The 20400-nt window shown below is 39.5% G+C and overlaps 1 protein-coding gene across 2 annotated transcripts in view; it reads left to right on the plus strand.

The window, feature by feature from the left end:
• Positions 1–2655: 2655 nt before the first annotated feature.
• Positions 2656–20400, plus strand: part of LOC309568169 (sialic acid-binding Ig-like lectin 12) — a 34685-nt gene continuing 16940 nt past the window's right edge. Inside the window, exons 1-5 of one of the 2 annotated variants that reach the window (XM_082273802.1) lie at positions 2656–2792; positions 6202–6287; positions 8615–8983; positions 11117–11374; positions 19712–19753. In XM_082273802.1, coding sequence (XP_082129928.1) covers positions 6224–6287; positions 8615–8983; positions 11117–11374; positions 19712–19753 — 733 coding nt within the window. In that variant the 5' untranslated portion in view covers positions 2656–2792; positions 6202–6223. Of the gene's footprint in view, positions 2797–6201; positions 6288–8614; positions 8984–11116; positions 11375–19711; positions 19754–20400 lie in introns of both variants that reach the window. The other variant, XM_082273803.1, reaches the window with a different exon arrangement.

A 20400-nucleotide genomic window follows, 5' to 3' on the forward strand; every position in this document is an offset into this window, starting at 1 on the left:
TACATGTGTGTGTATATATAGTGTATATATATATATGTATATATACTATACAGTATATATATATATATATATATATATATATATATAATTATATTTATATAAATATACTGTATATTCTATATATATATATACTGTATACTATATATATACACACTGTTTAATATATATATATATATATAAACCATATACACCTTTTTAACAATCGTTATTACGAAACAAATATCATAGCCGTTCAGACAATGAGACAGTAAAGATCAGAAAATAAGCACAATATATGGGTATACAACATGTAAGTGAGAGGACTGTGAGAAAGAGAAGAGGAAAAAAAAAGGGGGGGGGAGTAAACTACATATATCATCCGGAGTGTGGGGGGGGGCGGTTATAGGACAAAATTCCATCTATCTAGAATAAGATCAGGCAGCCAGGGGACCAATCAGAGGGTCAAGTTTGTTCTGTCCATGGCTGCTAGACACTGTCACATTTCCGAGGACACCCCCCACATCAATAGAAGATTCCCAGGATGTAGGGGGAAGCCCATTTACCAAGAATCTCTTTTTTTTTGCATAAAAGAATAAAAATGAAATCAGAGGCTTGGTATATCGAGGTCGCTGTACATCATCCTGAATACCCAATAAGGCTAATTCAGCCGATAGTGGCAGAGATAACTGCAATCGAGAATTAATGCAGTCAAGGATCGCAGTCCAGTATTGTACAAGCTTGGGGCAGGTCCAAAACATATAGAAATAAGAGGACTGGCCCCCGAGGGCAGTTCTGTGGGTATACCTTATGCAGTCTCTGGGGCGTACAATAAATTGTATGTCAAAATTTGGTTTGTAGTAATTTGTGTCGAGAGGAGATCACTATTTTGGAACCATCTTCAAAACACTCCTCCCAAGTCTACCTGTCTAGACCCGGAATATCCTCCTGCAATCTTACCCATAGCTTATCCATTTTTGGGTGAATCCACACTGAGAAGTGGTAAGTATAAGGAAGAGAGGGGTTTATCAAGGGATTCCTGGGCCAGTAGTTCCTCTATGGAATCGGCTTTAAGACTACGGACTGTGCTCTTGCAGTGTGACTCAACTGAAAGTAATGAAAGACCATCCATCTAGGGAGTCTATATTTAAGGGCACGGTCCCAGAAGGATAGAAGTATCCCTGCAGGGATTACACCTTTAAGTATTTTTAACCCAAAATTAGCCCAAAGTTGAGGATCCGGTATCGTCATAAAGTAAGGGAGAGAAGGATTTCCCCACAACAGGCGGACCACTGATTAGTGTGTAGAAATCGCTTTCTAGCAGCCACCCATACTCGTAAAGTTACTTTAGTGGGGTCAGGGAGGGAGAGATATGCTTAGGGGCCCCTATATACTAGGTTGCTGAGTTCCATAAGAGAGCCCAGAATGGCTGCCTACCAGCAAACAGCAACATTAGCTCTGGATTGTACGAACCGCCATCTAACAGTGACTAAGCCACCACAGCTTACGGGGAGCTGAAGGGTTGATCTAGTTAAGCGAGGAGGGGATCCCCGGCATAAAAAAGGAGCTAATATAGCCATCAATTTTTTAAAAAAGGAAGTAGAAATTCACACCGGACAGTTTCTAAAGACATAGTTCAATTTGGGGAGGTAAATCACATGGGCGTTCCACCCGGCGGACTCCTCTTTTCTGAGTAGGGGATCAATCCACTGATCCTCGCTAAGCAGGGGGGATGACAGGTCTATCCGCTCACTGTACAGAGATGGACCTGTCAGAGCCCCGCTCTCCTCTATGGGGAGATCGGACCGCCTGTCCATTTTCATCCGAACTGATCCGATCCTCCAGACGGATGGAAAATAGGGTTTCCATCTGTCTGGATTTCACAGACAGGATCAGATCGGAGAGTAGCAGGTGTCAGCGGACATGTCACCACTTACATCCGCTGCCCCATAGGGGTGTATGGAGCGTCCAATCAGGTCCACCTGAAAAACTGGCAGACAGACCTAATCGGAAAGCCCGTCTGAAAGGGGCCCTTATTGAACAAGTTGAAGTGTGAGGCTGATTGGCTACCATGCACAGCTGCACCAGATTTTATACTCTCCAATTTTAGTAAATCAACCCCAGTGGGCGGGCTCATGGGAGGAGTTATGCATATATCAAAATGTATGGATTGATGTCAGTCTGGAGGAGTGGGCGTTCCTAGGCAGGCTACATTTGCACGCCTCCATGTGATGCTGAGCCTCCACCATTGAAAGAACTGAAATCCAATTAATGAAAGGGGTGGGCCAGGGACAATCAAGCTGGGGATAAAAGAGCTAGATGGTGTTGGACGTCCTCGACTCAGGAAAGGAGTCTCTATCTGACTTGCTGCAGCTTCTAATGCACATTGTGAGAAGCTCACAGTGTGCAGTGAAATCCAAGCAAGCATTTGCAGTACAGGAGAAGAGCCTGTGTAATTTTACAAAGGGAAGGCTGGAGTTCATATACATAAAAAAAAAATAAAAAATAGGTAAAATAGATTTTTTTTTTTAATCTTTGATTCTTCACAGCTGAGCCTGAGGGCTGATCATTGCTGAGGGAATTACATTTTACTATATTGGCAGATGTCACTTCTGAAGGTGACAACATCTGTTATAAATATCAAGTGAGTACATTTATAAATAGACGGTAAAGGACAACAGTTACAACTTACTACACTGTTGTGGCTGCTTCGTATTAATTTTATTTATTATCCAATGACCCAATATTGCTGCTTTTTATATTTTATGGACAACAAAGCATTAAAAGACTGGAGACGGATAATTGGATTTTAACAAGCAAGTATAAAAATGTATTGACAGTTTTATTTATTTTTTATTATTGGCGTAATTCAATATTTGTACTAATAGCAACACTATAATACAATGTGTATCTTGATAATAGCCAGGTTTAAAGTTTTTTTTTTTTGCAAATACTGTGTAACATAAAAAAATTGCAAATGTCATCTTTTTATTTTTAGCATAAAAATGTTAATGCACAGATTTTTATTATTTCCATAATTCAATATTTGTACTAATAACAACACCATGGTGCAATTTGTGTCTGGATAGTGGTTAGGTTTAACGTTAGGAGTTAGATTGAGTTTTAAAATGTTTTTAAAATTTAATTTGAAAGGTAATTTATTTATTTATTTGCAAATATTGTGCACCATAAAAAATTGCAACTGCCATCTATTTATTTTTAGTATAAAAAGATTATTGACAGTTTTTTTTATTTTTTTATTATTGGCGTAATTCAATATTTGTACTAATAGCAACACTATGGTACACTTTATGTCTTGATAGTGGTTAGGTTTAAAGTTAGGGGTTTAGATTGAGTTTTGAAATGTTTAACAAGTTTAAATTGAAAGTTTTTTTTTTTTTTTTTTCAAATATTGCGAAACATAAAAATTTGCAAGTGCCATTCTATTTATGTTTTCTGAAACATAAAAAATTGCTAGTGCAATTCTATTTATGTTTTGAAATGTGTTTCAAATTTAAATGGAAAGTTGTTTTTTATCTATTTATTTCTATTTTACATTTTTATTTATTTTTTTGCAAATGATGTGCACCAAAAAAAAAAAAAAAAATATATATATATATATATATATATATATATATATATATATATATATATATATATATATATATATATATATATATATATATATATTCAGTATATCACAAAAGTGAGTATACCCCTCACATTTTTGTAAATATTTTATTAATGTTTTTATCTATTTATTTCTATTTTATATTTTTATTTCTTTTTTTGCAAATTATGTGCACCAAAGGAAAAAAAAAAAAATATATATATATATATATATATATATATATATATATATATATATATATTTATATATATATATATTCACTATATCACAAAAGTGAGTACACCCCACACATTTTTGTAAATATTTTATTTTTTTATCTATTTATTTCTATTTTACATTTTCATTTCTTTTTTTGCAAATTATGTGCACCAAAAAAAAAAAAAATATATATATATATATATATATATGTATATGTATATATGTATATATATGTATATGTATATATATATATATATATATATATATATATATATATATATATATATATATATATATATTCAGTATATCACAAAAGTGAGTACACCCCTCACATTTTTGTAAATATTGTATTCTATCTTTTCATGTGACAACACTGAAGAAATGACACTTTGCTACAATGTAAAGTAGTGAGTGTACAGCTTGTATAACAGTGTAAGTTTGCTGTCCCCTCAAAATAGCTCAACACACAGCCATTAATGTCTAAACCGCTGGCAACAAACGTGAGTACACCCCTAAGTGAAAATGTCCAAACTGGGCCCAATTAGCTATTTTCCCTCCCTGGTGTTATGTGACTCGTTAGTGTTACAAGGTCTCAGGTGTGAATGGGGAACCGGTGTGTTATATTTGGTGTTATCGCTCTCACTCTCTCATACTGGTCACTGGAAGTTCAACATGGCACCTCATGACAAAGAACTCTCTGAGGATCTGAAAAAAAGAATTGTTGCTCTACATAAAGATGGCCTAGGCTGTAAGAAGATTTCCAAGACCCTGAAACTGAGCTGCAGCACAGTGGCCAGGAACATACAGTGGTTTAACAGGACACGTTCCATACAGAACAGGCCTCACCATGGTCAACCAAAGAAGCTGAGTGCACATGCTCAGCGTCATATCCAGAGGTTGTCTTTGAGAAATAGACATATGAGTGCTGCCAGCATTGCTGCAGAGGTTGAAGTGTTTGGGGGGTCACCCGGGTCAGCCTGTCAGTGCTCAGACCATACGCCGCACACTGCATCAAATTGGTCTGCATGGCTGTCGTCCCTTTAGAAGCCTCTTCTAAAGATGATGCACAAGAAAGCCTGCAAACAGTTTTCTGAAAACAAGCAGACTAAGGACATGGATTACTGGATTCATCTCCTGTGGTCTGATGAGACCAAGATAGGCTTATTTGGTTCAGATGGTGTCAAGCGTGTGTGGCAGCAACCAGGTGAGGAGTAAAAAGACAAGTGCGTCTTGCCTACAGTCAAGCATGGTGGTGGGAGTGTCATGGTCTGGGGCTGCATGAGTGCTACCAGCACTGGGGAGCTACAGTTCATTGAGGGAACCATGAATGCCAACATGTACTGTGACATACTGAAGCAGAGCATGATCCCCTTTCTTTGGAGACTGGGCCGCAGGGCAGTATTCCAAAATGATAACGACCCCAAACACACCTCCTAGACATCCACTGCCATGCTAAAGAAGCTGAGGACAAAGGTGATGGACTGGCCAAGCACGTCTCCAGACCTAAACCCTATTGAGCATCTGTGGGGCAACCTCAAATGGAAGGTGGAGGAGCGCAAGGTCTCTAACATCCACCAGACCTGTGATGTCATCATGGAGGAGTGGAAGAGGACTCCAGTTACAACCTGTGAAGCTCTGGTGAACTCCATGCCCAAGAGGGTTAAGGCAGTGCAGGAAAATAATGGTGGCCGCACAAAATATTGACACTTTGGGCCCAATTTGGATGTTTTATCTTAGGGGTGTACTCACTTTTGTTGTCAGCGGTTTAGACATGAATGGCTGTGTGTTGAGTTTTTTTGAGGGGACAGCAAATTTACACTGTTATACAAGCTGTACACTCACTACTTTACATTGTAGCAAAGTGTAATTTCATCAGTGTTGTCACATGAAAAGGTATAATAAAATATTTACAAAAATGTGAGGGGTGTACTCACTTTTGTGAGATTATATATATATATATATATATATATATATATATATATATATATATATATATATATATATATATATATATATATATATATTTATTTATTTTTTATTTTTTTTATTAAAAGCATGCTTTTTTAAAAAAAAAGAAAAGAAAGTTCTGCAAATGAGTTCCCATTATTAAAATAAGGAAGGTGCTTTTTGTTATTTTGCAGTGTATATAATTATCACAAGTATAGATTGTCCCAAAAGTTTACACATTTTCCAGATTTAAGTATTTTCCTTTTCTTGTATTTATTTTCTTTTAATACCAGTGGGAACCTAATGACATATAACCATTTAAGTTGACCCAAACACTGGATCTTCACTAAGGGCCTAGATATTTTTGTGGTTTAATCAGTGTTCAAAGCCACGTGAATATCACAATAAATAGCATAGATACATTTATAACCTGTTCTGTTAATCCACAGATCTTTTGTACTCAGTGTCAGGATGGCATTTGGCTCCGGGATCTGGATAAACTTTGCGATCACAGTGCTGTTTCAGGTTTGGATGGGTAAGCATGTCTTTGTGGTCAAAATTAACTTCAGCCTTACTTTGATTCCCAAAAAAGTGTTCTATGGAAAGAGCATTAACTCATAGCACCCACTATTAGCATTTTATCATTTGATTCCTGATTGGCTACTAAGGCGTTCTGCATAACATTGCTGTTTGTGCATAGTTTTGTTTGCTAAAACATTGTGGCAAGCCAACATTCTATGGAATGATGTCACTTTTAGGACATTATCCTTCATCCAACAGCCATCTAAATAATTTATCTGATGGTCAATGAGGTTTTGTGTGAGGTGGTATTTGGGTTCTATTGTTTTGGGGGAAAGAAAGTGATGGGCTGTCCAGGATTTAACAGTTATCACTGGAACAGGAGGTGAGGGGAAATCCATAAATCTCAACTGTCCCTCGTCCGGAACCAAATTTTCTTCCTTGATTCGTCCCTCTTGTTGGCCTAATAATGTATAGTTCTCTAAACATGTTTTATTTACCTATTAAATGTGTTTTAGTGCACTGAACCTATTATCTAACCTTTACATTATGTCATTTGTTATTTTAAAAAGTCGAAATATAGAAAAAGTAGTGAAGAAAAAAAATAAATTTTGGGGTAAACCAATAATTATTCTGTGGATGAATACTCACAGTTTGCATTACTAGAGGCAGGGCAGTGGTGTGCATTTTGCCTAATGTGAAATGTGTTTGGGTGCCTTGATTCTGATAAAGGACCACCCATGCCTTAAAGAAGGGTTGGGGTAAATTCACAAAATAATATACAGTACTGTACATACAATATAGGTACAAATAGGGAAATGGGAAAGAGGATGGGGGGTCCTCTCTAGGCTAACACATATCCATTCTAACTTTAACACCAAGGCCTCTTGTCCAGTCTTGAGACACACCCTTAGTTGGGTCCCTGGATTTGCATCCTTCATTCATTATGGGTAGCACAGTGCCTAAGTAGTTAGCACTTCCACCTAGCAGTATTAGGGTTTCTGGTTTAAATCCCAAACACAGCACGGCATGTTCTCCCTGTGCCTGCGTTGGTTTCCTCCAGGTACTCTGGTATGAAAAGTGCCGTGAAAATTGACAGTAATAAATACAGTACATGAAGATAAGTCACACCAGAGGTCACAGAGGTTGAGTTGAGATTTGGAGCAGATGATTAAACAGGATGTCCATATGATCCTTCCCCAAGGAGATATACTTCAATAATAACAAGTTTGGACAGAAAAAATAAAAAATACCCTCAGGGGTCCTACTGGTCAATGTGCTAAGGATCTTATGCATTCATCTAGTTCTTTTTGTGGTTGGTTGATGGTCCAATCTTCATCTCCCTTTAAACCAATTCCTTTGCAATTATCTTCTGCAGAAGGCATATTTTAGTTCATGTCAAAGTTGCATTGATATACATTTTTATCCAATATAACACCTACATACTTTGTGCTATAATGCTTCCCTCCATTCCATCTCACAAAGTTGGATAGATTGAAAATCTTCCAAAAGGGATACCTGTTAAAGTGACAAGAAGGGACATCCTTTTTTAGAGATTACTATCACTTTCTGCCCTATCTTCAGAACCAGAAGTGTTATACATTTCCTTAATGGAACACAGACTTGGGTTTTAATTCTTTCTTATTCTAGCCAATACTTAAAAAAAATGTTCACTTTAGGTTTACCGATACCACTACGTATATCTCAAGTCTCTGAGGTTTCATATCCCATATAACAATCTGGTTGCAATAGCAATGATGTTATTTATATTTTATGGCGCAAGATCTACTAAAAACTAAACTGTGGTTGTACCCAGGGCTGTGGATAAGGGAGTACCACCAGTCCTACCTATGTGAATCATACCACATATGATTCACCCTGTAGGAGGCCTGGGGCAGCGGGGGTGCCCAGGCCTCCTACAGGGTGAATCATATGTGGGCAGGAGGGTAATTGACACCGCGGGGGAGTTTTATTTTTTATCTCCTTTTGAAATGTTAATCATATAACTATATATAAGTGTTATTATATATTAATGTTCCTACTGTGCTGAGACTTGGATTCGTTTTTAGTATTATTCTCATCTAAGGGCCAAAGTAAGTTTAGTGCATGTCTTTGGGGAAGACCACTTGAAAACAGCTTTGATCTATGTCACTTGAGTTTGTTGCTTTTATGACCAGCTTTGAGGAAAGTAGACCAACATTTATCTTTCCTTACTTTCATTGTTACTGTTGAAACCTAGTAGCATTGCCAGCAATGCAAATTTACACATACTACAGAACTACTAAATGAGTTTTGTAGAGGCCCTACGTTTTTCTGTCACTCATGTGGTTTATCTTTCTCTAGGCAGTCAAGGTGAGACAGCTCAAGATGGGTATTCCCTCCAGGTGGACTCCAGTGTCATTGTCATACAAGAGGGTCTATGTGTGTCCATTCCATGCCAATTTACTGCTAACAACAGGAGGAAGTTCACAAATAGCACCGGCTACTGGAAGATGGATTTGGGAACTGCTGTGGCCTCCAATGATAAGTCCATAACAGTAACAAAACAAAACTTTCACCTGGAAGGAGACCCAAATGTCGGGAGCTGCACGCTGCACATAGCCGATGCCACAAAACAGGATTCTGGGATCTACTTCTTCCGATTCGAAGAGAGCAAAGACAGTCTCAATATGTTTAATTTTCTGGCTAACAAAATAACTGTCCAAGTGACAGGTAAGCTCGTTTGTATTCCAAATGTTTGATCACTAATTATGTCTCAAAACATGCCCATGCATAATAAATTTGATTATTTTGCATGCTGTGACTCCAACCCTGTTGCAAAAAAACACCTCAAAGCTGTGCCTTTACAAGAAGGAAGTAATTCCTCACCTCTCTCCAGCAAACAGCTTTCCATTGAAGATACGTATTGTCAGTTAAAGTCTATTCAGATTCTGACATTGAATTGTCGATCTTCTGATACTTGATGCCAGGGCCACCGATAAGGGCGTAACACCGGTCGAGGTCCAGACACCATTAGTTCAACAGCAGGCAGCTGACCAGAATTAGGAAGGGGAACCTGAACAGGAGCGGCAATGGGGATGGCATTTACTTGAATTGATTTTTTTCCTCTCCTCTCCCTTCTGCCAGCTTTCAGCTGTTGCGGGGGTAGCTGCAGGGGATCAGTTTCCATAAATGCCACCCTTCCTGTCCAGGCAGGTTTCCATTCCTTCTGTTGCCCAGGGGCCCCCCTGTGTGCTCTCCTGGTCAACCTTCCACCTCAACCCGCAACCCCAGCAACACCAGTGGCCTCCCCTCCTCTCCATCCCACAGGCTGCTACGGGGGATAATTTTAGGATCAAGAACGGGGGCGTGGCAGCCTCTTAATTTTCTGAATGAACGCAGTGAGTGATTGGTACCAATCACTCATGCTGTTCATTCATAACTGAATCATTGAAAAATGTGAATACTATGTTTCAGTTTGTAAATGAACAGGAAGACTGTGCAGGGCTCTTCCTGTTCATTCAGTCAATGCAGCTGAGGCTGCAGAGACAGAGAATGAGGACTGTGTCAGATAGTCTGTACAGGGCCCCATGATTTCTAACTGCTTGATGCTTTAAGTAGTTCTTTCCACTGACCCTTGCATCACTTCTGGGTACAGTACGGGACACAATAGTAACTTGGAGATCAGCAGAAAGAAACACTGAGTGCAGGAGATTGACACTCCCAGAAGCGCTGGTTTCGAAACATACTTCAGCAGGCAACATATTTTCTACAGAATGGTATTTAAGGGTATGGGCAGTGGAAGATGTAAGTATTTTACGGGGAAAGCTTTTCGGGCAATTTTTTCTACAGAAATGCATTGCTCACCATTATAGACCTTTTGAAAACTATTAGTTACCTGATTGTCTCTGGCTTCAATACCCTTTGAGTTACTAAACCTGGTCTGCATACCCAGAAAGTGCTGAAGCCTTTGAATCTGGCATTTTCAAAGGGAGAGTTCACCAATGCCAGCTAAGTTTTATATCTCTAAGTTCACGGTAGGGAATTTTAGAACCCCTGTTGAGATTTTACTGTTATCCTGGGCTCTGATAAAGAGATTTAGAGTCGGTTCACACTAAGGCGACACGACTCCTTACTACTTCGGGGGTGACTTGTGCATTACCATGCACCATGACTTCGGAGCGACTTGCAGGGACTTCACATAATGGAAGTCTATGCAAGTCGCTCCCAGGTCGCCCCAAAGTAGTACAGGACCCTTTTTCTAAGTCGGAGCGACTTGTGTCGCTCCTATTAGAATGGGTCCTGTAGCGGTAAATGGACCGCGAGGGAGCGTGACTTGTCAGGCTGACAAGTCGCCTGACAAGTCGCGCTAGTGTGAACCGGCTCCCTCACTTGCTGTTAATGTGAAAACAGTTTCACAAGTCAGTAAATAAGGAAAGTCAATAAAAACCTTCTAGCAACTGAAAAGATGAGCGTGCCAAGCCATTGGAATTCGGTATAAATTTGTATTTGCTGGAATTAAAGGGGTTTATCGAGAGTTGCCAAACTGTCTTTGGCTGTCAACCTTCAATGAAACCCTTTTATTGTGACAAATAAAACGTCAGACCTCACTGGACCTACATTGAAAAACAAAGAGCTGTCAAAATACAGCAATAATTTGATTTATTTGAAACCTCCACTAAGCGTGAAGGCCAGGACTCCACCACAATTTTTCATTGCTTTTGAAGATTTCATTTCACTTCCTTTCTGCTGAATTTATTGCCACCACTCTACCCAGAACTAAAAAAAAGCTATTTAATCCATGAGACCCATTATTTGTTGTTTTGCATATTGCCTGTACAGTGTTTATGCTTTTTTCCAAGGCAGCTCTCACTCAGAAACCTGAGATTATTGTCTTTGGGGAGATGGTCGCCAAAGAGGAAGGGAGATTGACTTGTTTCCTTGCGGGAATCTGCTCACCGCCAATAATAAAATGGTGGAGGGACAATGCAGATGAAGTTTTGGAAAGCACATCTATGTCAATAACCCCAAATTTATGGGACCATGGAATTTCTGTAACCTGCGAGGTGTCCTTACCAAAGGTGGACTCTTCTACTAGACAGACCCTTATCTTGGATGTTCAGTGTAAGTAGACTACAGTGTATTTTTATTTATTATTTTGCATACGTAACACAAATAGTTGGATCTTGATGGACTGTGATACAATTTTGCTTTAAGATTCGGTATTCAACTGATCAGGATTTTTTTCCCCCTGCTGGAGCAAATTGTATCATGCTTTTCTGGGGTTTTTCCCCTTCCTCTGGATCAACTGTGGGTATAGGGTTGTGTATCTGAGATTGTATGGTTGGTTGTTTGTTTTTTTTATTGGTTGAACTAGATAGACTTGTGTCTTTTCTCATCCACAATTCAAGATCTGGTGCCTGCTAGAAAGTGATGGCAGGATAACGTAGCCTGAGATGTCCTAAGCTGCTCTGGAAAAATTCTCCATGGGGAGGAGAGACAATAACAATAATCCGCAATGTAGTATACTAGAGCGCTAAAAAGACAGGCTTAAGCCCTGTACACATGATAAGAAATTCAGCCGGGAAATTTCGTCCGACGACCGATGTGCCCATTTTCGGCTTGTTAGTATGGTGCTTCCGACAACCGACTCCGACTTTTCGGCCGAATAAATTCTGGTGTGCAGGCTATACGTATAATTTTTGTTGTCCGTCAACACACGTCCGATTTTTGACTCATTAGTACAGATTTCGACGGGGAAAAATCTTATGAGCAAGACTAGGCATGCTCAGAGATGAAAAAAACACATAGAAAGCAATCCAACACATGACATCACTTCTAAAATAGAATTCTGTCGTACGGGAAAATTTGTGTGCAGTCTAGAGCACATTCCAACCAACAGACACCACTCTGGACAAAAGACGGACGACCGGTCGGCGGAAATTCGTTGCGTGTGTACGAGGCTTTAGAAGAAAAAAAATCCACTGATGATCCTGACCAGAACCATACAGGGACTTGAAGAAACTCCTCAATGATTGTATTGTAAAATTCCATGTTTATTGGGGGGAAAATCTTAAAAACTGCAGGTAAACATTGCATTGATCTGCAATTCATTTGCAATGTTTACCTGCAGTTTTTGAGATTTTTTCCCTAATAAACATGGATTTTTTCCAATACAATTATTGAGGAGTTTCTTCAAGTCCCTGTATAATTCTGGTCAGGATCATCAGTGGAATTATTCCCTTCTAAGCCTGTCTTTTTAGCACTCTAGTATACAACATTGCGGATTATTGTGTCTTTTTTCACCCTGACTAACTATGTAACTATGATAAAGTATTTATTTTACTTTATTTTATTTATTTTTTATTGATTAATAAAAGTGAAACAGCGAAACTCTCACGCAAGAGACATACAAACAAGGCACATAATAAATACAGAGTTTCGTAGAACTGTTAAGCAATGATACAACCACACAGTGTGAGCCAGGGTCGGCACTGAGTGCCTGAGTCCTAGGACCCGGGAGCAGGAGGGAGGGGCGAGAGGTGTGGAGTAGCCAGACCATATATTAAAACAAAAAGCAAAAAATAAAAAAAAGGGGGGGGGGAGGGAGAGAGTGGGAAGAGAGGGAAAGGGGAGAGGAAGGCGAGTATAGTTCCCATAGGCTAGATCAGCCTTTTTCAACCAGGGTGCCCAGGCACCCTGGTGTGCCTTGAGGTTTCTTCAGGGGTGCCTCAGCAAAATGCCCCAAAAATTTACCAAAATTTGCCCTGCCTTTTACGTTACACAAAGTCACAGGTTTTCATTGTGCACCGTTACAACCCTGTAGCTGCCAACCTGCTATGCTAACAACCTATGACATCATCAGTTGATAAGGACGATGTCAGTCTCCTGCGTAGCATGCTTGTTTGACTCTCCCCTGCTTCTCTCCATATGTTTTGGGGTCCTATTAGATGAGTGATGGAGAAAACTGAGGAAAAAGAGAAACATTGGCATACTAGTCAGTACCAACTTGTACCTCTAACGTTGGGTGTCCTACGTGTGTGTGTATGTTGCTGCATTATGTAAAACTATTAGAATCATTTTTACATTTTAGGATGGGGTGCCTCAAGACTGTCCATAATTTTAAAGGGTGCCTCGAGACTGTCCATAATTTCTGGGGTGTGCCTCGACTGGAAAAAGGTTGACACTGGGCTAGATAACAGGTGAAGTCAGTTGGGATTACCCAAAATTCTTAGAGTAGGAAGAGCATAAGACCACCACGGAGCCCGTACCCTGAGAAAATTAGAGTGGGATCATGGAGGATGCTAGTCATCTTTTCATTGATCATTAGGGTGGTCAAGAAGTTCTTCACCTCCACAAATGGAACAGTGAGGTTTTTCCAGGTCTCAGCTATTGTGCATTTAGCAGCTATGAATAGATAGGTTGCTAGTTTCTGTTGATAAGATACTAGACCAAGGATTTTGCAGTGTAGACGAACAAGCTTAGCAGAGAAAGTACTTTTTCACCACATTTCTGCTCTGTGAGGTTAGGGGAGCCACAGACCTCAGAAGAGTTATTGCGTACATTCCCATTCTAAGGGTGATTAGGCAACCACAGAAGCAGATGTAAGACAGAAATAACCTCTGAAGTAGTCTCTGGTCGCTATCTCCCATTGACCTTTTGAAATTCTGTAGTACAAAAAAAAAACAAAAAAAACACTGAAATTTGTATTTGGATCTGTGAAATTTGGTGTGAATTTAACTTCATTCGAAAACGTAATCTGTCGTGGAATCTCCGACACTACAGCTCAGTTGCCCCCCACTGCACTGACATCACCCTGATTTCTGATGAATATAGAACCTAAGTGGTTACCGGTGGCTGCTTGCTGAGATGACACAGCAGTGGCCTAATGGTAATGGTCACCAGGACAAAACAACAAAAAATATATAATAAATTTACTACAAATAATAAAATAATATAAATAACATAACCTAATATAAATAAAACCACTATAAATATAATAATAATATACATAATAATTGTACTTATTGAAACCATCCCTAAATTACAGCTTTTAAATTCAGAGTTGAAATTTAAAACTTTTTTTTTTTTTTTATTGACCATACAGCAGTACCAGATTTATCAAAACCTGCACATACACTATATTACCAAAAGTATTGGGACACCTGTCTTTACACGCACATGAACTTTAAAGAAATCCCAGTCTTTTGGGCCATACACACTATAAGATTGTCTGAAGACTTTTTCCTTTAGATTTACCAAAACCAGATAATATGAGGTCAAACCTAAACACTTTCAATTTGTATGCAATCTGGCAGGCCCTTGCACTACATAGAAAAGAAAAAGTCTTCAGAAAATCTTATAGTGTGTATGGCCCTTTAGTCTGTAGGGTTCACTATTGACTTGGCCCACCCTTTGCAGTTATAACAGCTTCAACTCTTCTGGGAAGGCTGTCCACAAGGTTTAGGAGTGTGTCTATGGGAACGTTTGACCATTCTTCCAGAAACGCATTTTATGAGGTCAGGCACTGATGTGGACAAGAAGGCCTGGCTTGCAGTTTCCGCTCAAATTCATCCCAAATGTGTTCTATCGGGTTGAGGTCAGGACTCGAGATCCTCCACCCCAAACTCGCTCATCCATGTCTTTATGGACCTTGCTTTGTACACTGGTGTGCAGTCATGTTGGAACAGGAAGGGGGCATCCCCAAACTGTTCCCACAAAGTTGGGAGCATGAAATTGTTCAAAATGTCTTGGTATTCTGACGCCTTAATGGAGTTTTAAAGGCAGAAGGTTTTTTTATTTTAATGCATTCTATGCATTAGGATGAAAAACATTCTATGTGCAGCAGCCTCTCTCAGCCCCCCTAATGCTTACCTGAGCCCCATCTCGATCCAGTGATGTCAGCAACTGTCTCAGCCGTCCGGGACTCCCCTTCTCATTGGCTAAGACACATCAGCAATGCCATTGGCTCCCGCTGCAGTCAATAAAAGTCAGTTAGCCAAAGAGGAGAGAGAGGGGGGTGGGGCCGGACCACAGCTCCATGTCTGAATGGATACACGGAGCTGTTACTCGGCTTGGATGCCCCAATAGCAAGCTGCTTGCTGTGGGGGCACTCAAAGGGAGAGAGGGGCCAGGAGAGATGAAGAGGGACCAGAGAAGATGAGGATCCAGGCTGCTCTGTGCAAAACCAACTGCACAGAGCAGGTAAGTATAGCATGTTTCTAATTCTTATTGAAAAAAAAATAGGAGAATTTACAATCACTTTAAAATTTACCTTCACTGGAACTAAGGGGCCAGGCCCAACCCCTTAAAAAAACAACCCCACACTATAATCCACCCTCCACCAAATGATTTTGGACCAGTGCACAAAGTAAGGTGAATAAAGACATAGATGAGCGAGTTTGGGGTGGAGGATCTTGACTGGCCTGCACAGAGTCCTAACCTCAACCCAATAGAACACCTTTGGGATGAATTAGAGTACAGACTGCGAGCCAGGCCTTCTCTCCAACATCAGTGCATGACCTCATAATGCACTTCTGGAAGAATGGTCAAACATTCCCATAGACACACTCCTAAACCTTGTGGACAGCCTTCCCAGAAGAGCTGAAGCTGTTATAGCTGCAAAGGGTGGGCCAAGTCAATATTGAACCCTACGGACTAAGACTGGGATGCCATTAAAGTTTATTTGTATGTAAAGGCAGGCGTCCCAATACTTTTGATAATATAGTATATCTGGGGTCCTCAGAATAAATACGAAAAAATAATTTATTGAGTGAAAATACAGTTGCCTGTTTTTAACTATGCTGTCCTTGTTTGTTATATTATGTAAAAAAAAAAATTAAAAAAAATAAACAATATTATAGTGAAAATATTTTAAATAATATTAATTATACAGAAATAGTCATGGATGAAAGAAACCAAAGCTTCATTTTTTTAACATTGTTGTGTATTTCTTTGCTATTTAAAAAAAAAAAATATATATATATATATACAAAAAACAACATATATTTATATATATATATATATATATATATATATATATATATATATATATATATATATATATATATATATATATATATATATATATATGACAATGTGGGTTCCCCTGGGGGTGGGACTTTTTAGGCACGATTGATAATATATAACATTTCTAATATATATATAAAAACTGAGCTCTTGATCATTGTTGATTATACATAGAAAGGGAAGACATATGTATCAAGATATTCTCAATGGGCAGGTACTGCCCACATTCAATACATACAGTACAAAGAGGGAAAAAAAACAGCATATTGTTACTGCTAGGTGCAGTATACCACAGCAGCCAATGATGGGTAGAATGATGGCTGAATGTTCAGTGCTCTTGGTCTGTATTTATATATATATATATATATATATATATATGTATATATATATGTATATATATGTATATATATATATATATATATATGTATATATATATATATATATATGTATGTATGTGTATATATATATATATATATATATATATATATATATATATATATATATATATATATATATTTATTTATTTATTTATTTATATTTTAGCACAGCACCACCAAGACTTTATAACTTGGTCTTCTCACAAATGTTTTCATGGCCCCAGGACTTGAAAGGGTTAGCCAGTTTCTGGAGATAAAACCTCTGTTTTCCGTAAATATAGAATATGACAGCTTTTGTTTGATTTCTCAGCATTCTGTTCAGCATTAGTTCCATTTGCCAGCATGTTCAGAACTCTATACCAGAGTCTAATCTTAGTATACACTCATCTGCGTGTTGTTGCCAAACAGCCGTGTCTTAGGCTCTGAGCCATTGCTCGGCACATCTGTTATTGTCAATTACGAAGCGCGTTCTACGTAGTTCTATTATTGCCTTGTACTGTATGTGTGTGCTTTATTGCTGTAGATTATATTAAAAAAAAAATAAAAACTGGTGCAGAGAAAGTACATGTCAGAACTTCCTGTAGGAAACAGCAACCTCCAAATCTTTACTCCTACAGATTTGAGAATAAGTCAAAATTCTGATTGGTGGCATAATACAGTATCTGGAAGAAAAGTTACAAAAAATTTAAAATTTCAGGAACTGGATCAGCTTTAGTTAACAGATAGAAAACAGAACTTAACAAGGCTTACACATGCCTGCTGATGTCGTGGATTTAGTACACCTCCTGTGATTTACGAGGGCTATACTGAAAGCGATGCAAAAGTAGGGATAACTTTTTCATAATTCACGAGTATAAAGGTCATTCAAATTTCACTTGTTGGTAGAGTAACTCTTCCTCTATACAAAGGTACAACTCTACATATTCTCCATCACAAGTGATGCATTTGAGCTATCATTGAACCCAACTCCTTAATCCCCTTGTTGTTGTCCCAAAAGACCTTCAAACAGGCAGAAGTCAGAGGATGCTAAATCTATGCTGTACAGTGGATGAGGGATTACTGACCAGCCAACTTTGCCAATCGCATGATTTGTTGCCAAAATGTGTGTGGATGAGCATTGCCATGGTGAATGCGGATCATTTTCAGATTCATGTTTAGTCTCTCTCTCCTAATGGCCTTTCTAAGCTTCTTAAAGTGGAGTTCCACCCATTTTAGTCACTTTAGATGTATGTAATCCCCTTTAAAACGAGTTTTACCAATGGAAATTTTTTTTTTTTTTTTTGTTGCTAGTAAATACCTTATTTTCTGCTTTATTTATCCTCTTCTCACTTCCGGGTCCGGTCGGCGATTACGTCATTCGGCGATTCGCAGTGTGTGCTGGGATGTATTTCAGGGCATGAAATCTTGCATTATTACACAGGAGATGAGCTGTACTGCGATCTCTGCCCCGCCTCCGCCCCGCCTCCTCTCAGTAAGCTGTATGTATGTAGTGTATTGAGGCCGTGCTCCGCCCCGCCTCCTCTCAGTGAGCGAGGACTGAAAGCATTATATCCTCACTGAGCTCAGTGAGAGGAGGCGGGGTGGAGGCGGGGCGGAGCACGGCCTCAATACACTACATACAGTACAGCTCACTGAGAGGAGGCGGGACGGAGGCGGGGCAGAGCATGCAGTGCAGCTCATCTCCTGTGTAATAATGCGAGATTTCATGCCCTGAGAAACATCCCAGCACACACTGCGAATCGCCGAATGACGTAATCGCCGACCGGACCCGGAAGTGAGAAGAGGATAAATAAAGCAGAAAATAAGGTATTTACTAGCAAAAAAAAAAAAAACTTTCCATTGGTAAAAGTCGTTTTAAAGGGGATTACATACATCTATGTAATCCAATTTATTAAAAATGGGTGGAACTCCACTTTAAGTATCACAATGTATTGCTTACTGGTTACGATATGGCCCTGTTCCATAAAAACAGGGAGAATGATGCCTTTGTCATCCCAAAAAACAGTTACATGACTTTCTATGCTATTGTCTCTTGAACTCCTTAGGCCTTGGGGGAGAGGTGTGACACCACATTGATGATCTCCCACTATGTAAATCTCATGTTATCGCCATAGACCCTTCTCAAGGTGTTAAGGGTAAAGATGTGAAAAGGATTTTTTTCTAGCTCCTGTCCAGTGAGACTGCCCTATTGATCATTGAGGGTATGGTCTGAGAGCAATAATAGTTTTCATAGTCGCAAAGGAGCTCAGATGTCAACTAAACTAGCCCTTAAAGGTACATTAGAGATATTCAGGGACAGGGGCTGACTGGCAAATTTCGGCCCAGGGGGCAAGTACAAACCAGAGGCCCATGGTGCAGCAACTCGGCCCATCTCCCTCTCTCCCTCTTCCCAGCCTCCTCCTGACCCCAATTCTAGGCTGAAGCTCTGCTCCAGGTACTCTCTGCTCACCGGCCGAATCCAGGTTTCCGACAAGGTCAGCAGGGGGCAGTTGGGGGACCTGGGAAAGTTTGGTTGGAACTGCCTGGGGAGGAGAGTCTCCAGTGGGGCATGGAACTGGCCTCTGCTCAGACACAGTTTTCACCAATAATGCTAGGGGGGGTCTGCGCTCTGTCCTTGTCTTCATGCCGCCCTCAGTAGGTCAGCAGTGAGGACTTTTTACTTCTCTTCACCAGGAATCCTTTGGGCATGTCTGTGGCAGAGGCGGTGCAGTCCTTTTACAGAGCATCAGAGTGGCCTGGGAGGGGGGGGGGGGCAACTGCCACCTGCCCCCTGGCCCAGTCCTCCCCTGTTCAGGGACTCATTTGTATGCATTTTTTTTAAAGATAAAATTGATAGTTTCACAGGAAAATTTAGTTTGCTGTGAAACTACTGATTTTATCCTAAATATTTCATACAAGTTCTGCGTACCTGGTATAAAAAAAGACAGTTGCTAAGCCATGATGCAAACATTAAGACAAGTCATTTAAATGCCTTAACCATTGGATTTAATTTAAATGACAAAGCTACAATATTCTTCCTCAAAACCTCTACTAATCTTGTCTTCCTTTATTTCAGATCCCCCAACCGTCAAGGTCAATACCGTTATTGAGCCCTTAGGTAATGTGTTTCCTATCTAGTTTCCTGCTATTCCCTCGTCTACTAATAAGTCTGTATGCCTTGGTTTTATTGTGCAGTTCAGTAAGAGTGTTCTATACTATATGGCCAAAAGCTTGGGGACTCCTAAACATCATATCTACGTAAATTCGTTTGTTGGACATTCCATTCCAGAACCATGAGAGTTTGTGGAGTTTCAGCTTGCAGCTGTAAAAGGCTCCACTCTTCTGGGAAGGCTTTCCTCAGAATTCTTGAGTGTGTCTGTTAGAATTTTGTTCCCATTCAGCCAAAAATCATTTGTGCCATTAAGAACTGAGGTTGGATGAGAAAACTTGGCTTGCAATTGGTGTTCGAACTTATCTCAAAGGTGCTCAAAAGGAGTTTGTGTAAGTGACTTAAGTGGCCTTTAACTTGTCTTTTTGGAGTTGGCTTTTTGGGCACAGGGGTACAGTCATGCTAAAAAAGAAAAGAGTCTTAACCACTTAAGCCCCTGACCAGGGCCTATTTTGCGATTCGGCACTGCGTGACTTTAACGGACAATTGTACCTAAACGAATTTGACGTCCTTTTTTTCCCACAAACAGAGATTTCTTTTGGTGGTATTTGATCACCTGTGCGATTTTTTGATCACGCGCTATAAACAAAAAAAGA

Source organism: Pelophylax lessonae, assembly GCF_965119305.1.
Source record: "Pelophylax lessonae genome assembly, chromosome: 12".
NCBI classification, from domain to species: domain Eukaryota; kingdom Metazoa; phylum Chordata; class Amphibia; order Anura; family Ranidae; genus Pelophylax; species Pelophylax lessonae.